The sequence below is a fragment of the Mastigoproctus giganteus genome, chromosome 6 (genome assembly GCF_048544385.1).
Source record: "Mastigoproctus giganteus isolate SK-2022 chromosome 6, ASM4854438v1, whole genome shotgun sequence".
NCBI classification, from domain to species: domain Eukaryota; kingdom Metazoa; phylum Arthropoda; class Arachnida; order Uropygi; family Thelyphonidae; genus Mastigoproctus; species Mastigoproctus giganteus.
The window spans coordinates 21,598,279-21,612,078 of record NC_143580.1 but is presented as its reverse complement, the minus strand read 5'-3'; the positions used below and the strand labels follow the sequence as shown (position 1 = coordinate 21,612,078).

Sequence of the window (13,800 nt, the reverse complement as noted above, 5' to 3'; positions counted from 1 at the left end):
CATGGTCATCGTGCACGGACCCTTTCAGCAGGATAATACGCCTCCCCACAGAGCCGTGGTGACTAGAACCTGGTTCAAAACAACATTCTGCAGATTTTACACCATGGAATGAGTTCCCTGTTCATCGGGCTTGAACCCTATTGAGTATCTTTGGGATGCTGTGGAAAGGTCCATTCGAGCTTTGGATCGTCCACCCAGGAATGTGTGTGTGTGTGTGTGTGTGTGTGTGTGTGTGTGTGTGTGTGTGTGTGTGTGTGTGTGTGTGTGTGTGTGTGTGTGTGTGTGTGTGTGTGTGTGTGTGTGTGTGTGTGTGTGTGTGTGTGTGTGTGTGTGTGTGTGTGTGTGTGTGTGTGTGATATTGCTGGTAGCTCCTAGGCATTTGCCCATCTCCACCTTGTTCATCTGTGGTGGTGCAGAACCTCTGCAGAGCAAGGCCGAAAAAGTATTGGCGCTCGTGTGTCAACCTAATGTGCTGGTCTAGGCCCACTATCACCTGTAGTGCTGAAACACAAAATCCCGTTCGTTCGAAATACCTGTCCAGTTGAACCTTTAATTTATTTAGGCTATCAACTTCCACAACAAGGGATGGAAGTCTGTTCCACCAACCAACTACCCACTGGCTAAAGGCAAATTTCCGCACATCTGTCCTACATCTGTCTTTCCTCAATTTGAATGTATGCCCTCTCAGATGATTATTCTGAGCTATAAAGGAAGAATCCCATCGGAATTGAGCATGCTCAAACAATTCAAGACTTTATACACCCCTATCAGATCACCTCGCCGGTGCCTAGTCTCCAGACACTGTAATTTGCAAAACCTAAGCCTTTCTTTATAAGAACAACTCTTTGTTCCATTCACTAATCCTGTTGCCCTTCTCTGTACTCGTTCCAGCAGCTCTACATCCTTCATGAAATGAGGCCACCAGACCTGTATACAGTACTCAAGGTGTGGCCTGACCATTGCCTTATACAAGTGAATAATCACCTCCTTATCCCTGCTGGAAAAATTCCTTTATATCATTGACAAGACACCATGAGCTACTCATGCAGCCCGTCTGCACTGCTCAGAGAACTTCATATCTGCCTGCTCAATTAGCCCCAGGTCTTTTCATTCTCTACCACTGTCAGTGTAGTACCACAGAGTTGATACGTTGCTCTGGAGTTACTGTTTCCCATATGTAGTACTTTACATTTGTCAATGTTAAACTTCATTTGCCACCTCTCAGCCCATCTGCTCAACCTTTCCAAATCCTGTTGCAGCAGCATCGCGTCAGTAGTGTCCTTAACAACCCTGCCAACCTTTGTATCGTCTACAAACTTGGACATTAAACTTAATATACCATCATCAATACCATTTATAAATACAGAAAACAATAATGGACCCAACACTGAACACTGAGGGACTCCACTAACAACATTAGTCCACGATGAGCAGTATCTATTGATTACCACTCTCTCTCTGTCTTCTCCCCCTCAACCATCCCTTTATCTGTAGCAGCAATTTGCCTCCAATGCCACACTGCTTTAATTTGTGCAGCAGTCTTCCATGTGCAACAGTTTCAAAAGCCTTTCTAAGACCCAAGTATATAATATCAAAGTTATTCCCTGCATCCAGTTCTTTTGTGACTGCATGGTAGTATCCAATCAAATTGGTCAGGCAAGACTTTCCCTTAACAAAACCATGCTGTGTCCGAGCTATAACTGAAACCTTGTCTAGATGATCCTGCAGTGCTTCTTTAACCAGTGCCTCCATTAATTTTCCTGGAATAGAAGTTAAACTAACAGGTCTATAATTACTTTTGTTGCCCTTTGATCCTCCTTTGTGAATTGGGCTCACGTTTGCACATCTCTAGTCCATGGGTACCTTGAGTCCAAAGTCCCTTCCCTGAGTCCAAAGAAGCTCTCATAATTATGGCTAAGGGTTTGCTGCCTCCTTTAATATAACTGGATAGATCCCGTCCACCCCGGGTGCCTTTTTTATGTTTATCTTCAACAATATCTCCTCCACTTTCCTCTCAGTTATTACAAAATCATCTAGCTCACTGCCAGAGTTTAACTCACCTCTGGCATTCCCCTCCCTGAATAGCTCCTCATGTGTGAATGTAGATGCAAAATACTCATTTAGTTTGTTAGCCACCTGAGCAGGATCATCAACAGTTGAACCATCAATATCCAGTGGACCAATCTGATTCATCCCTTTCCTTCTAGAGTTTAAATAGGTAAAGAACTCTTTATTGTTTTTCTTTGCATCCTTTGCCAAGGATTTCTCATAATCTGCCTTTGCCTGCCTAATCTCCTTTGTGACTTGGTTACAGACCAGCTTATATCTATCATAGGCTTCCATGTCACCCATTAATTTATATGTATTCCATGCATTTTTCTTCTGTACCATATGTCTCATTAGTCATGTAACATCCATTTAACCTTGAACAATATTATTATTATTATTATTATTATTATTATTATTATTATTATTATTATTATCAGCTATACGGTGCAAGGAAGCCCGAGGCTTATTTCTTAATTGGTATGCAAAGCCTAATAGCTTCCATGATAAGTTCTTTGAATGCTTCCCATTTTGAATTTGCTGTTGGTAACATCATCAGTTGGTCCCACTGTATAGAATTTAAATACTGTCTCAGACCATCGTAGTCGCCTTTAAATAGTCTCAGACCATCGTAGCATGGATGGAAATACTTGTGGAATGTTTTCCTGAATTGTGGACTCAATGCCTCACCGTGTGACTGCCCTTATCTGGGCAAAAGGTGGGCCTACCCGTTACTAGGTAGATATCCCATGATTTCTGTTCACTCAGTGTACTATATGCTCAGAGACATGGAAACTGGGAAGACAAATCAGATGGCTGGAAGCTATCATGATGTGGGTGTGGAAGAGAATGGAAAGGGTGAAATGGGTGGACAAAGTGCGTAACGATAAAGTATTGAGGAAAGTAGGAGAAGGGAGAACGTTAGTAAAAGAACTAAGAAGAAGATAAAAGAACTTTATAAGACATGTTTTTAGAAGAGAAAGCATTGAGGAAAGTGATTGAGAATGTGAATCGGAAGGATGGATTGGATGGGAAAAAAAAATATGCACGAATTAAAAGGAAAGCACAGAATAGAGAAGCTTGACGTCAATGGAGCCCTGAACCTGCTTGAGGGTAGAGAACTTGAAGAAGAGAAGAAGATAATATTCAGAAAAAAAAGTCAATCTGGATTTTCCACTTCCGTACTTCAGCGATACCGCTTATTGTGGAAGTATTCTTAACATATTTCTTAACCAAATCAAGTCTATCAAACCAGATTTAACCAAATTAAGGAAGTCTATTCAAAGTAAAGAATTAAAAAAAAAAAAACAACAAAAAAAAACAAACAATATAATGAAATAAGCAGGAAGTCACATCTGGTGAGTATGGGTTTGGCACACCCAGGGCCTGGATATCATCATTCTTATCTTTCTTGGTGTTTCCCCCTCTCTCTCTCTCTCTAGAGATTTTTTTTTTTTTTTTTTTGCTGGTGCAGCATAAGCCACAGGCTTCCTTGCACCATATAGCTAATAATAATGATAATAATAAATGATTTCAAAGAATAAACAATGCTAAATTAAAATCATAAAGTTTTAACTAGACAACAGACTAGCAAGCATACAAGATTTTTAAAAATAGCAAACTCCATTTTCTGACATTAAAAAAAAATATATATAAATAACTTTAATCCCGCCTTAAGAGTTGAACCTACTTGAGGGCAGAGAACTTGAAGAAGAGAAGATACTATTCATAAAGTAACTTCAATCTCCTTTTTACGCCGTGTTTTTTTGGATTTCCGCTTCCGCACTTAAATATTACCACGTACTCTGTTTAGCACGCGCAGTAGAATACTGCATTTTGATTGGTTTTTAGCAAATCCGCTCGCCACTCGCAGTCCAGGAGGAAAATGTGTTGATATTTGAAAACGTTTACCTGCTGGTTGTGTTAAGCACGCATTTATGGTAAGTAGTGGTGAATGTGATTCATCCCTGATTTTACGGAAGTGCAAACTTCCTTTACGCAAATATGATTTCCTCGATCAAATCAGGTAACAACATGGAAGATGAACGTGTTTCTTCAGAAGAAATGGATGAAAGGCGCCAAGAAAGTGTTGCCTATCAATATTTATGTCGTTTAGAAGAAGCTCGTATATGGATTCAAGCATGCATTAAAGAAGAACTCCCACAAACAACAGAACTGGAAGAATGGATGAGGAATGGAGTTTATCTTGCTAAGCTTGGGCATGTTTTTGCACCTGATGTCCTTCCAATAAAAAAGATTTATGACACTGATCAAGCGTTATATCAAAAACGTGGTCTTCAGTTTCGTCATACTGATAATATCAACCACTGGATTCGTGCCATGAAGGTAATTGGTTTACCATCTTATTTTCTTCCAGAAACTTTTGATCTTTACGAAAAAAAGAATATGCCCAAAGTTATATATTGTGTACACGCCCTCAGTCTTTATTTATTTAAATTAGGAAGAGCTCCACAGATTCAAGATTTATATGGGAGATTAAAATTTACGTCTGAAGAAATAGCAGTGGTCCGTAAGGAGTTTGAAAAATATGGTATTAAAATGCCAGCGTTTGGTAAAATAGGAGGTATTTTAGCAAATGAAATGGGTGTCGATGATGCCGCTTTACACGCTGCTATAATGGTTATTAATAAAGCCCTAGATAAAGGGAATGCAAACGACATTTTGGAGGCATTACAAAATACAAATGCTCATGTCACAAATATAATTGCAGACTATGCTGGAGAATATGAAAGGATACTGTGTGAAGCAAAAAGGGTAAAAGCAGAAAATTCACAAAACAGGTCAATTAATGCTGACTTTCTTTCTGATGTATATGATGAACTTTTGACTCAAGCTGAAATTCAGGGCCATATTCACATGGTAAATACAACCTTCATTTTAGAAAGTGTGGATAAAGCAATTGCTATGCATGATTGTAATAATTTAATGAAAGCACTGACTACTACGCATTTGGGACTGAAAGATGTTAATCTCAATAGTGCTGACTGGTATTTAAGTTGTATTTTGGAAGAAAAAAGTAAGAAAACAACAAATAATAATTTGTTCATTCTAAATAAAGATGAACTGCAGCAGATAATAAGAAAGGCAAATAATCTGGCATCTGAACAAAATAAAATGAAAGTTGCCATTCGGGAAATTAACCAGGGTCTTGAAGATTCGCATCATGCAACAATAAAAGCTCTAAAAAATCCTCTGCTCCAGCTTTCTCCTATTTATGACTTTGCCTCAGAGTTGTATCATGAAGAATTTGCAACAATTAGGAAGGAAAGTGGGAAAGATCTTAGCCTAGAAGATATTAAGGGAGGAATCAAAGTTCTTTCTGCACTTGTTGTGATCAATAAAGCAATACAGAATGGCAATGTATTGAAAATAGTTGATTCTTTGGAAAATCCTGATGCTCATATATATAGTATATATTCAGAAAATTCAAAACATTATCAAAGAAATTTAACAGAGGCACTTGTAAAAAAGGTTAAAGTATCTAAGTGCTCTTTTCTTACACACTTTGAAATTCAAACACTTGTTGATGAAGCAAATGAGCAAGCAGAGCAAGAAATGGCAACGTTAAAAATTCTGAAGGAAATTAATAACTATATTTCTATAAGAGATACTACAAATATTTTGAAGGCATTAACAAATCCAGTTATGTTCACATGTGTAGACTCTAAACATGCTGAGTTGTATATTCAGTTCTTAGCTAATGAACAGAAGACAAAATTTCAGAATGAGGAATGTAGGATTCTCTCTGTTGAAGAAATTCAGTGTGCAATTAATGAAGCAAATAAAATTGCAAATAAAGCAAACAGAATGTGTACAGCTATTGCATCAGTTAATACAGCTGTGGAAAATAACAATAAATGTAGTCTTCTTGATTCTCTGAGAAGTCCTGACGTGGAAGTAAAAGCTATATTACCTCAATGTTCATCTGAGTACTTAAAACAACTTGTGATTGCTAAAGAGCAAAAATGTTCAGCAATAAAAAATAAGCAATCAAGCAAATGTGATAATGGCACATTTTCATGGGTAGAGTGTGTTATAAATGAATATCATTGTTATTTTGATCTTAAAGCTTTGGTAAATAATTGGATAAAGCCATCTTGTTTTACAGCAGCTTCATATTTTCTTTCAAAAGATGAAATTAGAGCAATCATTGATGACGTGAATACCAAATATTATTATTTAAATTTGTGTTCCTCAGTTGAACCAACTGTTGTTAAGTTTCAGGCTAGAATCAGAGGCTACTTGTTAAGATGTATTATGCTACAAAGAGAGAAGAAATTCATTAAGAATGTAGAAAAGGTAATAAAAATACAAAGATGGTGGAGAAATTGTCTTCAAAGATTTTCCCTTAAGGCTAGGCTAAAGTACCTGTGTACTGAAATTCCAGCTGCAGTTAAAATACAATCATACATTAGAATGTGGCTTGAGCACAAAAAATTTCTAGAGCGAAAGAAGTTCTTCAAGTACCATGAAAATTCTGTTAGAACAATTCAGGCATATTGGAGAACTGCAAAAATGAGAGAAAAGTTTAAGCTTTTAATTCGCTCTCCAAATCCCTCCTTGCCAGCAATACAAGAATTTGTATATCATTTAAAAATCAATGAGCAGGATTTTGCTGAAGAGCTACAGTTACAAAAGATAAGAGGAAAAGTAGTCCAAACTATTCGCTATAACCAAGATTTAGAGCAGCAAGTCAATGATATGGATGTGAAAATTGGACTTTTGGTCCATAATCGAATAACTCTTCAGGAATTAATTACTCGTGGACCTAAAGGACAACATGGAAGGAAAGATGCAACCCAGCTGTGGGATGGACCCTGGCTTCGTGGTGGAAAAGGATTAAGAGCTTTGAGTAAAGAGAGCAGAGTCCGCCTTGAGTCCTACCAACAGTTATTTTATTTACTCCAGACTGAGCCTTGTTATCTTGCCAGATTAATATTTGCCATGCCAGCAAGTCATACCTCTAAATTTGTAGAGTCTGTGATTTTTAGTCTTTATAACTATGGATCTACACCCCGTGAAGAGTATCTCCTATTATGCTTATTTCGTAGAGCCTTAGAGGAAGAAATTCAGTGTAAGGTTCAAAATTTGTCAGATATCATTACAGGAAATCCACTTGTAATTAAGATGATTGTTGGTTTTAATAGAAATGGCCATGGTCAGAAATGTCTTCAAGAACTTTTGAAGCCTTTGGTAAAAGGAGTTATTGAAGATAAGTCATTGCATATTAACACAAATCCTGTTGAAGTCTATAAGGTATGGGTCAATGAAATGGAATCAACTACAGGAGAATTTAGTGGTTATCCTTACGATGTTACTTTTGAAGAAGCATTTCAGCATGATGAAGTAAGAAAACGACTTGACTTAGCTGTAAAAAGTTTAAAAGAAAAATCCGAGTTATTTTGTAATACTATTATCAACTCTATCGATAAAATTCCATATGGAATGTTATATATATCAAAAGTTCTCAAAAATGCTTTATCAAAAAAATTTCCCTTGGCTCCTCAGAAAGAGATTTTGAGAGTAATAGGAAATTTATTATATTATCGATATATTAATTCTGCAATTGCTGCTCCAGATGCTTTTGGTATAATTGAATTGTGGGATGATGAAGGTTTAACAAATGAGCAAAGGAGAAATCTTGGTTCCATTGCAAAAGTATTGCAGTTTGCAGCTTCTGGAAAAGGCTTTGGACAAGATGCCAGCCATCTAACTTGTCTGAATCTGTTTATGAAGGAATGTCATGAAAAATTTAAGGGTTTCTTTGACCGGGCTGTTTCAGTAGAAGAGCCAGAGTTCTACTTCAACATTGATACTTATTCAGAAGCAACGTTATTAATTCAACCAACAGTCTATCTTACAGTTCAGGAGCTTAGAGATATTCATCAGTTACTTCTTGAGTATGAGGATGAAGTTGCACCGGTTTCCACAGATAAACTCCATGAAATATTAGAAGACCTAGGCACACCCCCATCTATGAGCAGTCTGGCTGGTGAATGTGAAGAACCTGCAACATTAACTCGTATTGCACAGACAGAAGTGTGTCTTACACTCTCTAGTAGGTTCCAAGTGAGTAGTAATGATGCTTCAGATGTAGATCAGCTTTATGTCAAAGTAAAACTTATGATTGTAGAGGTACTGCTCTACCGATCACCAAAAAACACTCTTTTAGAGATTTTAAATAGTCAGACATCAAATCAAGAAGAAGCCAAATTTCAGGCAGAATACCACTGCAATCAGCTGAACATGTCTACTACATCTTTTATCAATAGATCTGTTAGTGTTGAAAAATATTCATCCTTATCAGCCTTACAAAAAGCCTTATATCACAATCTCAATATTTTGGAGTTAGCAGGTTATGTTTCAAGAAAAAATGACTATCAAGATGTCTTAAGTGCCATTGCTAAGGATATCTGCAATCGCCACAGTTACAGACAATTACGTCAGAAAGAGTTAATAAAACTGAAAAATACTCAAAGGCAACTGGATTTGAAGAGTGCATATTTTGAAGAAAAGTTAGACTATTATAACCAGTATGTGAAAACCTGTTTGGAAAATTTAGACAGTGGAAAGAAGAAAATTTATAAAAAACCTCTCCTGGGAAAGGCAAAAGTAGCTAAAGAATTAAAATCAAAGACTGTATTAAAATATTCAGGATCTAAATTGCAGGAGAAAGGTATCTTGATGGAGATTTCTGATCTTGATTCTGTACAGTTAAAGAATGTTTCTTTTGAAATAGTACCAATGGAAGAAGTAGGTACATTTTCTATCACTGCAAAATTTATGGGAGTTGTCATGGAAAAAGTTGAAGTGGACATACAAGACTTATTGAAGCTCCAATATGAAGGAACTGCTGTTATTGATATGTTTGACCGAGTGAAAGTCAATGTTAATTTTTTGCTTTTTCTGATAAATAGCAAGTTTTATGGCAAGGGCAAATAGTGATTGTTTAACCAATAGCTCTAGTAGTGGAGGACAATCTATTATGGGGCAATTAGCTGCAGGTTCAGCTTTCTTGCCCTTTATGGTTGTGCCCTTCCCTCACACTTAAGTTTATTTACAGATTTTTTTTTATACTCAAAATTATACCTATTAATTTCAATAACATAGAATTTTTAATTTATCAAGTGTATATATTTCTAAAATTTATGTTCATAGATATTATCTTATATGAAAGAATATTTGCTGCACCTTAGGTTAATAACCAATGTGTTTTAGAAAAGCACTTAAATTTACATCTAGTATTTTGTTAGTGGTTTATTGGTATGTTTTCATACCTACTGTGGTTTGGTACTTAGTATATTTTTCTTGATGTTGATTCCAAATTTGCATTGTGAAATTTTATTTTTTATTGTTGAGAGTTGATTGTGAATGTTTTATTGGAATTAAACATTTTATTTCTATTTTTAATTGAAATATAAAACCAATCATGTTTAAAACCAATTAAATGCAAGAAAATGGTAGTTCAGGATGGAGGGATGGGTAAGAAAAATGATATCTCCTAAAATTGCTTCAGTTTGATTCCCAATTATGGACATTAACATAATTACTGGAAGGAAAAGTTTCTAAAATCAAATTTGAAAATTCACATATTTTTCTTGTCCCCCCCCCACCTTTTTGTTAAAAATCAACATACGCATGAATAATGTATATGTTGACAAATCAAAATATACATGAACATAATTGCTGGAAGGTAAAGTATCTGAAACAGTTTGAAAATATCTGTTTGTTGCTTTTTTTTCTTCCTACCTCTCCTTCCCCCCCCCCCCTTTTTTTTTTGTTAAAAATCAACATATACATGAGTAATGATAACTATTGTATAATAAAACTCTGTGAAATGTAAACAAAACAGCTTTGTGTCATTTTTTATATTGATCTGAATTTTTCTTAGTGTTTCATCTTTATAGAACTAACATTTTATATTCTTACTACTTTTATAAAAGCATTCTAGTATGAATGTATTGAAGCTAGTCTATCATAAGAATTTTTTTATTATTATATTTTTGCTAGGCTTATAATTGAATGTATAATATGTATGTAAATTCCACAACACTAATATTGTATGTTGGACTGCACAATTTTATTAAAGCCATCCTTGGTAATTACAAAAATTCAGAACTTTCTAGTTTGTTGAAGTCGCAACAATCTGTTAAATTTTAATATATATAGATTTAGCTTTATTGTGTAATTTTTTGATAAAAAAGGCAGTTTCATTCATATTTATTTCAGAAGTTTGATGATGTGAAATTTCACTTTATCATTTCCCTTATGAAGATGTTCCATTGTATTTATACGAGTATCGTGAGCAAAGCTTACTCATTATGTTTGTTACCAAAGATGTCTGATTAAGAAAATCTAATTTTTGTTTAAAATATCAACCTGAAACTTTATTAACAAAAACATTTGGTTTATTAAAATATGCAGTCTTTCATTTTCATGTGTCAATTATGTCGCAATTCCTGATAAATATCATTTTGGCCATTTGTTTTTGAATTCTATTATTGATGTAAATTGCAGTTTTATCATTTGTATTTTTGAAAGTATAGTTTAATTTCATGTGTCAATTTAAATCTTGCAATAATGATATAAAAGTTTGTTTAAAGCACCCATATTTTCACTATTATGCACTTTGTTTATTTTAAATAATCAGCTACTGAAAAAATGTCTGTATTAACGAGGATAAAACAGTTATAAATGGTTTTCCAGAAAATTGTGTGGGTTGTTTTGTTATTTACTTTATTTATTTTTTTGGTCTGTGAATTTTTATTCTACATTTCTGTAAGCATAAATTAGCACCTTCCTATAAATCAGTGGTTTTCAACCCGGGTACCATGGCACCTTAGGGTGCCGCAAAAACATTTCAGAGAATGCCTCGTAATTTGGGTTTAAATTACTTAGTTTTTTTTTTTTTTTTTAATTTAAGTATTTATTTTATTATAAAAAGCTATATACTTATATTATTATAATAACTATCATATAACATTTTTATTTAAATATTATATATATATATATATATACACACAGAGAGAGAGAGAGAGAGAGAGAGAGAGAGAGAGAGAGAATCAGATCTAACAGGCAGAAAATTGAGTAGGGATGCCACAAAATAAAATAATTACTTAAGGGTACCTTTTTAAAAAAAAAAAAAAAAAAAAAGGTCAAATACCACTGCTATAAATCCACACCGATTAACATTTTCTTTCATTTCTCCATTAATACTCCATAATTTCTAAATATAAGTACGAGCATAAATTGGAATTTTTGAAGCAGCCACTGAAGGTTGTGCATTTCATGTCTTTGCATGCAAGGATATATACTAAGCTTTGCATTAGGAAAATATCCAATCTACTGTGCACAGCAGCATCTGCTACCATTACTATGACATTACAGTACTGTCTAAGGAGAAAGCCTGGGAGCACAACATTCAGTAGAATGGTGTTCCCTGTGAGTAATAGATTGAATATGTGACCTAATGGAATTCTAGTGGGAGAATTATCAGAGGTGAGTACCTCTGGCATGGCTGCCTTTATGCAGTGCTCCCATAGCACCATATCTATTAAGAATGGGTGATGATTTTTCCATCTCTGGAAGAACCACCAGCCAGAGGTCCCATGTAGGCTAGAGGAGGATCCAACAGAACTTGATGTGCCACAGTGGAATGACTGACCATGCAGTATGACACTGATGACATGACACAATTCAACATGGACCCTGTGTTGGACACTAGCATGCTTGAGCTATCACAGCCCGCCTGAATGCAACTGTTCGTGACTTATCACAAAAAAATGTGCCTATGGGAGTGGAGCCATTGTTGCAGAGTGGATGACTGTAAACAGATCGACTAGCCTGATAAATTGCATATCTAACTGTGCTATGCAGACAGATGGGTGTGGGCGTAGTATACTCAACACGAAGCTCTTTAACTCCCTTGTTCGAAGGGGGGTAGACCGTTATATCCCAAGCCCATTATGTCTTCCCACTGGCTTGTACAAACAGTACAGGCCAATGGGGGGGAATGACCTTATTGTACTCATTGATCAGTACAGCACTGGGGCAGGCTCATACAGATTCATCATTTCTAACCATATGCACCTGTTTATGATGAAGCCTTCCTGGACCAAAGGCAATGCTTCCTGTCTGATTTGCAAATTCTCCATCCTCCCATGGCTGCCAAATTTGCCCAATCTCAGTCCAGTTAAACATATGTAGGATTGGTGTACAAGTTAGTTAACTCCCTATGTAACCTGAGGCTTTAGCCTCAGGTTACGTAGATTACAACTATATTGTAATTTACGTAAGTAGGATGTAATGAAATGGACTGGTCAGTACTTGGATCCACTACCATGGCATCCCACTGCAACTTGGGATGCAGTAGGGCCATCATGGGTTACTGTACTTGTGGATACATTCCAACACCTCATGAAGTCTCTACTGCAACTTATCCATTCCATGCTACACACTATACTAGTACTTGAGCCGACCGGGCTAGCCAGGTGGGTAAAGTGCCTGCCTGGCAACCCAAAGGTCGCGGGTTCGATTCCCGCCTCGGGCTTGGATCAAAGTACTGCAAAAACCTTGGGAGGTGCACTATGGCCACAGAAGCCGATGCGCCAACAACTACCAAAACCAAAAAAAAAAAAAAAAAAAACTAGTACTTGAAGCACTTAGTAGATGTTCTTAATGTAATGCTAACCCAGTGTATATGTGAATATGCATAATCATTGACTAGTTTGGGTATACACACTGTTTGCAGAGGACAGAAAAGGTTCAAGTGCAGTTCTAGTAGAAGTGGATAATCATACTGCATATACGATGATTTCATAATTTAAGCAATGAGAAAGTACCGAATTTCAAAATTTTGTGAGAAAGTCTCAAATGGACATAACTTGATGTTTTATATTGTTTAACAGGCAAACAAGTTTTGTGTCATTTATATCTAGCAGTGCATTTATATGTAACATAAATATGTTTCAACTTCTAGACATGAATCTTTTTAACATGTTTTATTTTAAAGTTTATAATTCTCTGACAACTCTTTCACTGTAACTTTATACCACGATTGTGCTGATTTTAGCAATCAGCACTCATAGGTTATTAGTGCCGTCTGATGAGATAGCATTACCATTCCATGTTGTGACTTGTGGCATACTTGTTATTTTTTTTATTGCATTTAATGTGTGGCACTAGTACAGGAAAAATAAAATTTACATACGCAAAAATCATGGCAACTCTTTGAAAAAAAAATCAGACCCTAACATAGTCAACATGCAAAAAGAATTTTTACAAAAGTTTATAAAACACTTGCAGCAGTGTGTTGACTTGCACTTATAGGTGATATTGACACTTTCAGTTCTTGATATAAAGAAACACATCATCCAGTCAGTCGCTTCACTAAGTGCTTTAGTGCTAGAAGTCTGTGTTGTATTTTTGATGATTTTTAAGCATCTCTAATTTATTTTATTCTTAAAAATGGTTGATAAAAGGAAAGACCAGTCTCAAGTAATATGTACTGTAAAGAAACAGCAGAAATGGCATTACATTAGAAGTGAAGAGAAATGTCAAAAAAACAGTGGTTTGTCAAAATAATTAAAATGAATTCTATTACATGCTTTATATATGATTGGTAATTATTAAATATAATATATGTATCTCTAAAATTGGGTCTGTGGTTAGAAATGTAATCCTCTATTATATTTCTATAGGAAAATTGGTTTTTGTTTGTATCATTTTGACCAT

General features: G+C 35.5%; 1 protein-coding gene across 1 annotated transcript; it reads left to right on the top strand.

Annotated features, from left to right (window-relative positions):
• Window positions 1-4,080: 4,080 nt before the first annotated feature.
• LOC150084065 (ras GTPase-activating-like protein IQGAP1) lies at window positions 4,081-9,009 on the top strand. The gene has a single exon (XM_090376104.1). The coding sequence runs from the start codon at window positions 4,081-4,083 to the stop codon at window positions 9,007-9,009; it is 4,929 nt and encodes a 1,642-aa protein (XP_090232230.1).
• Window positions 9,010-13,800: the final 4,791 nt, after the last annotated feature.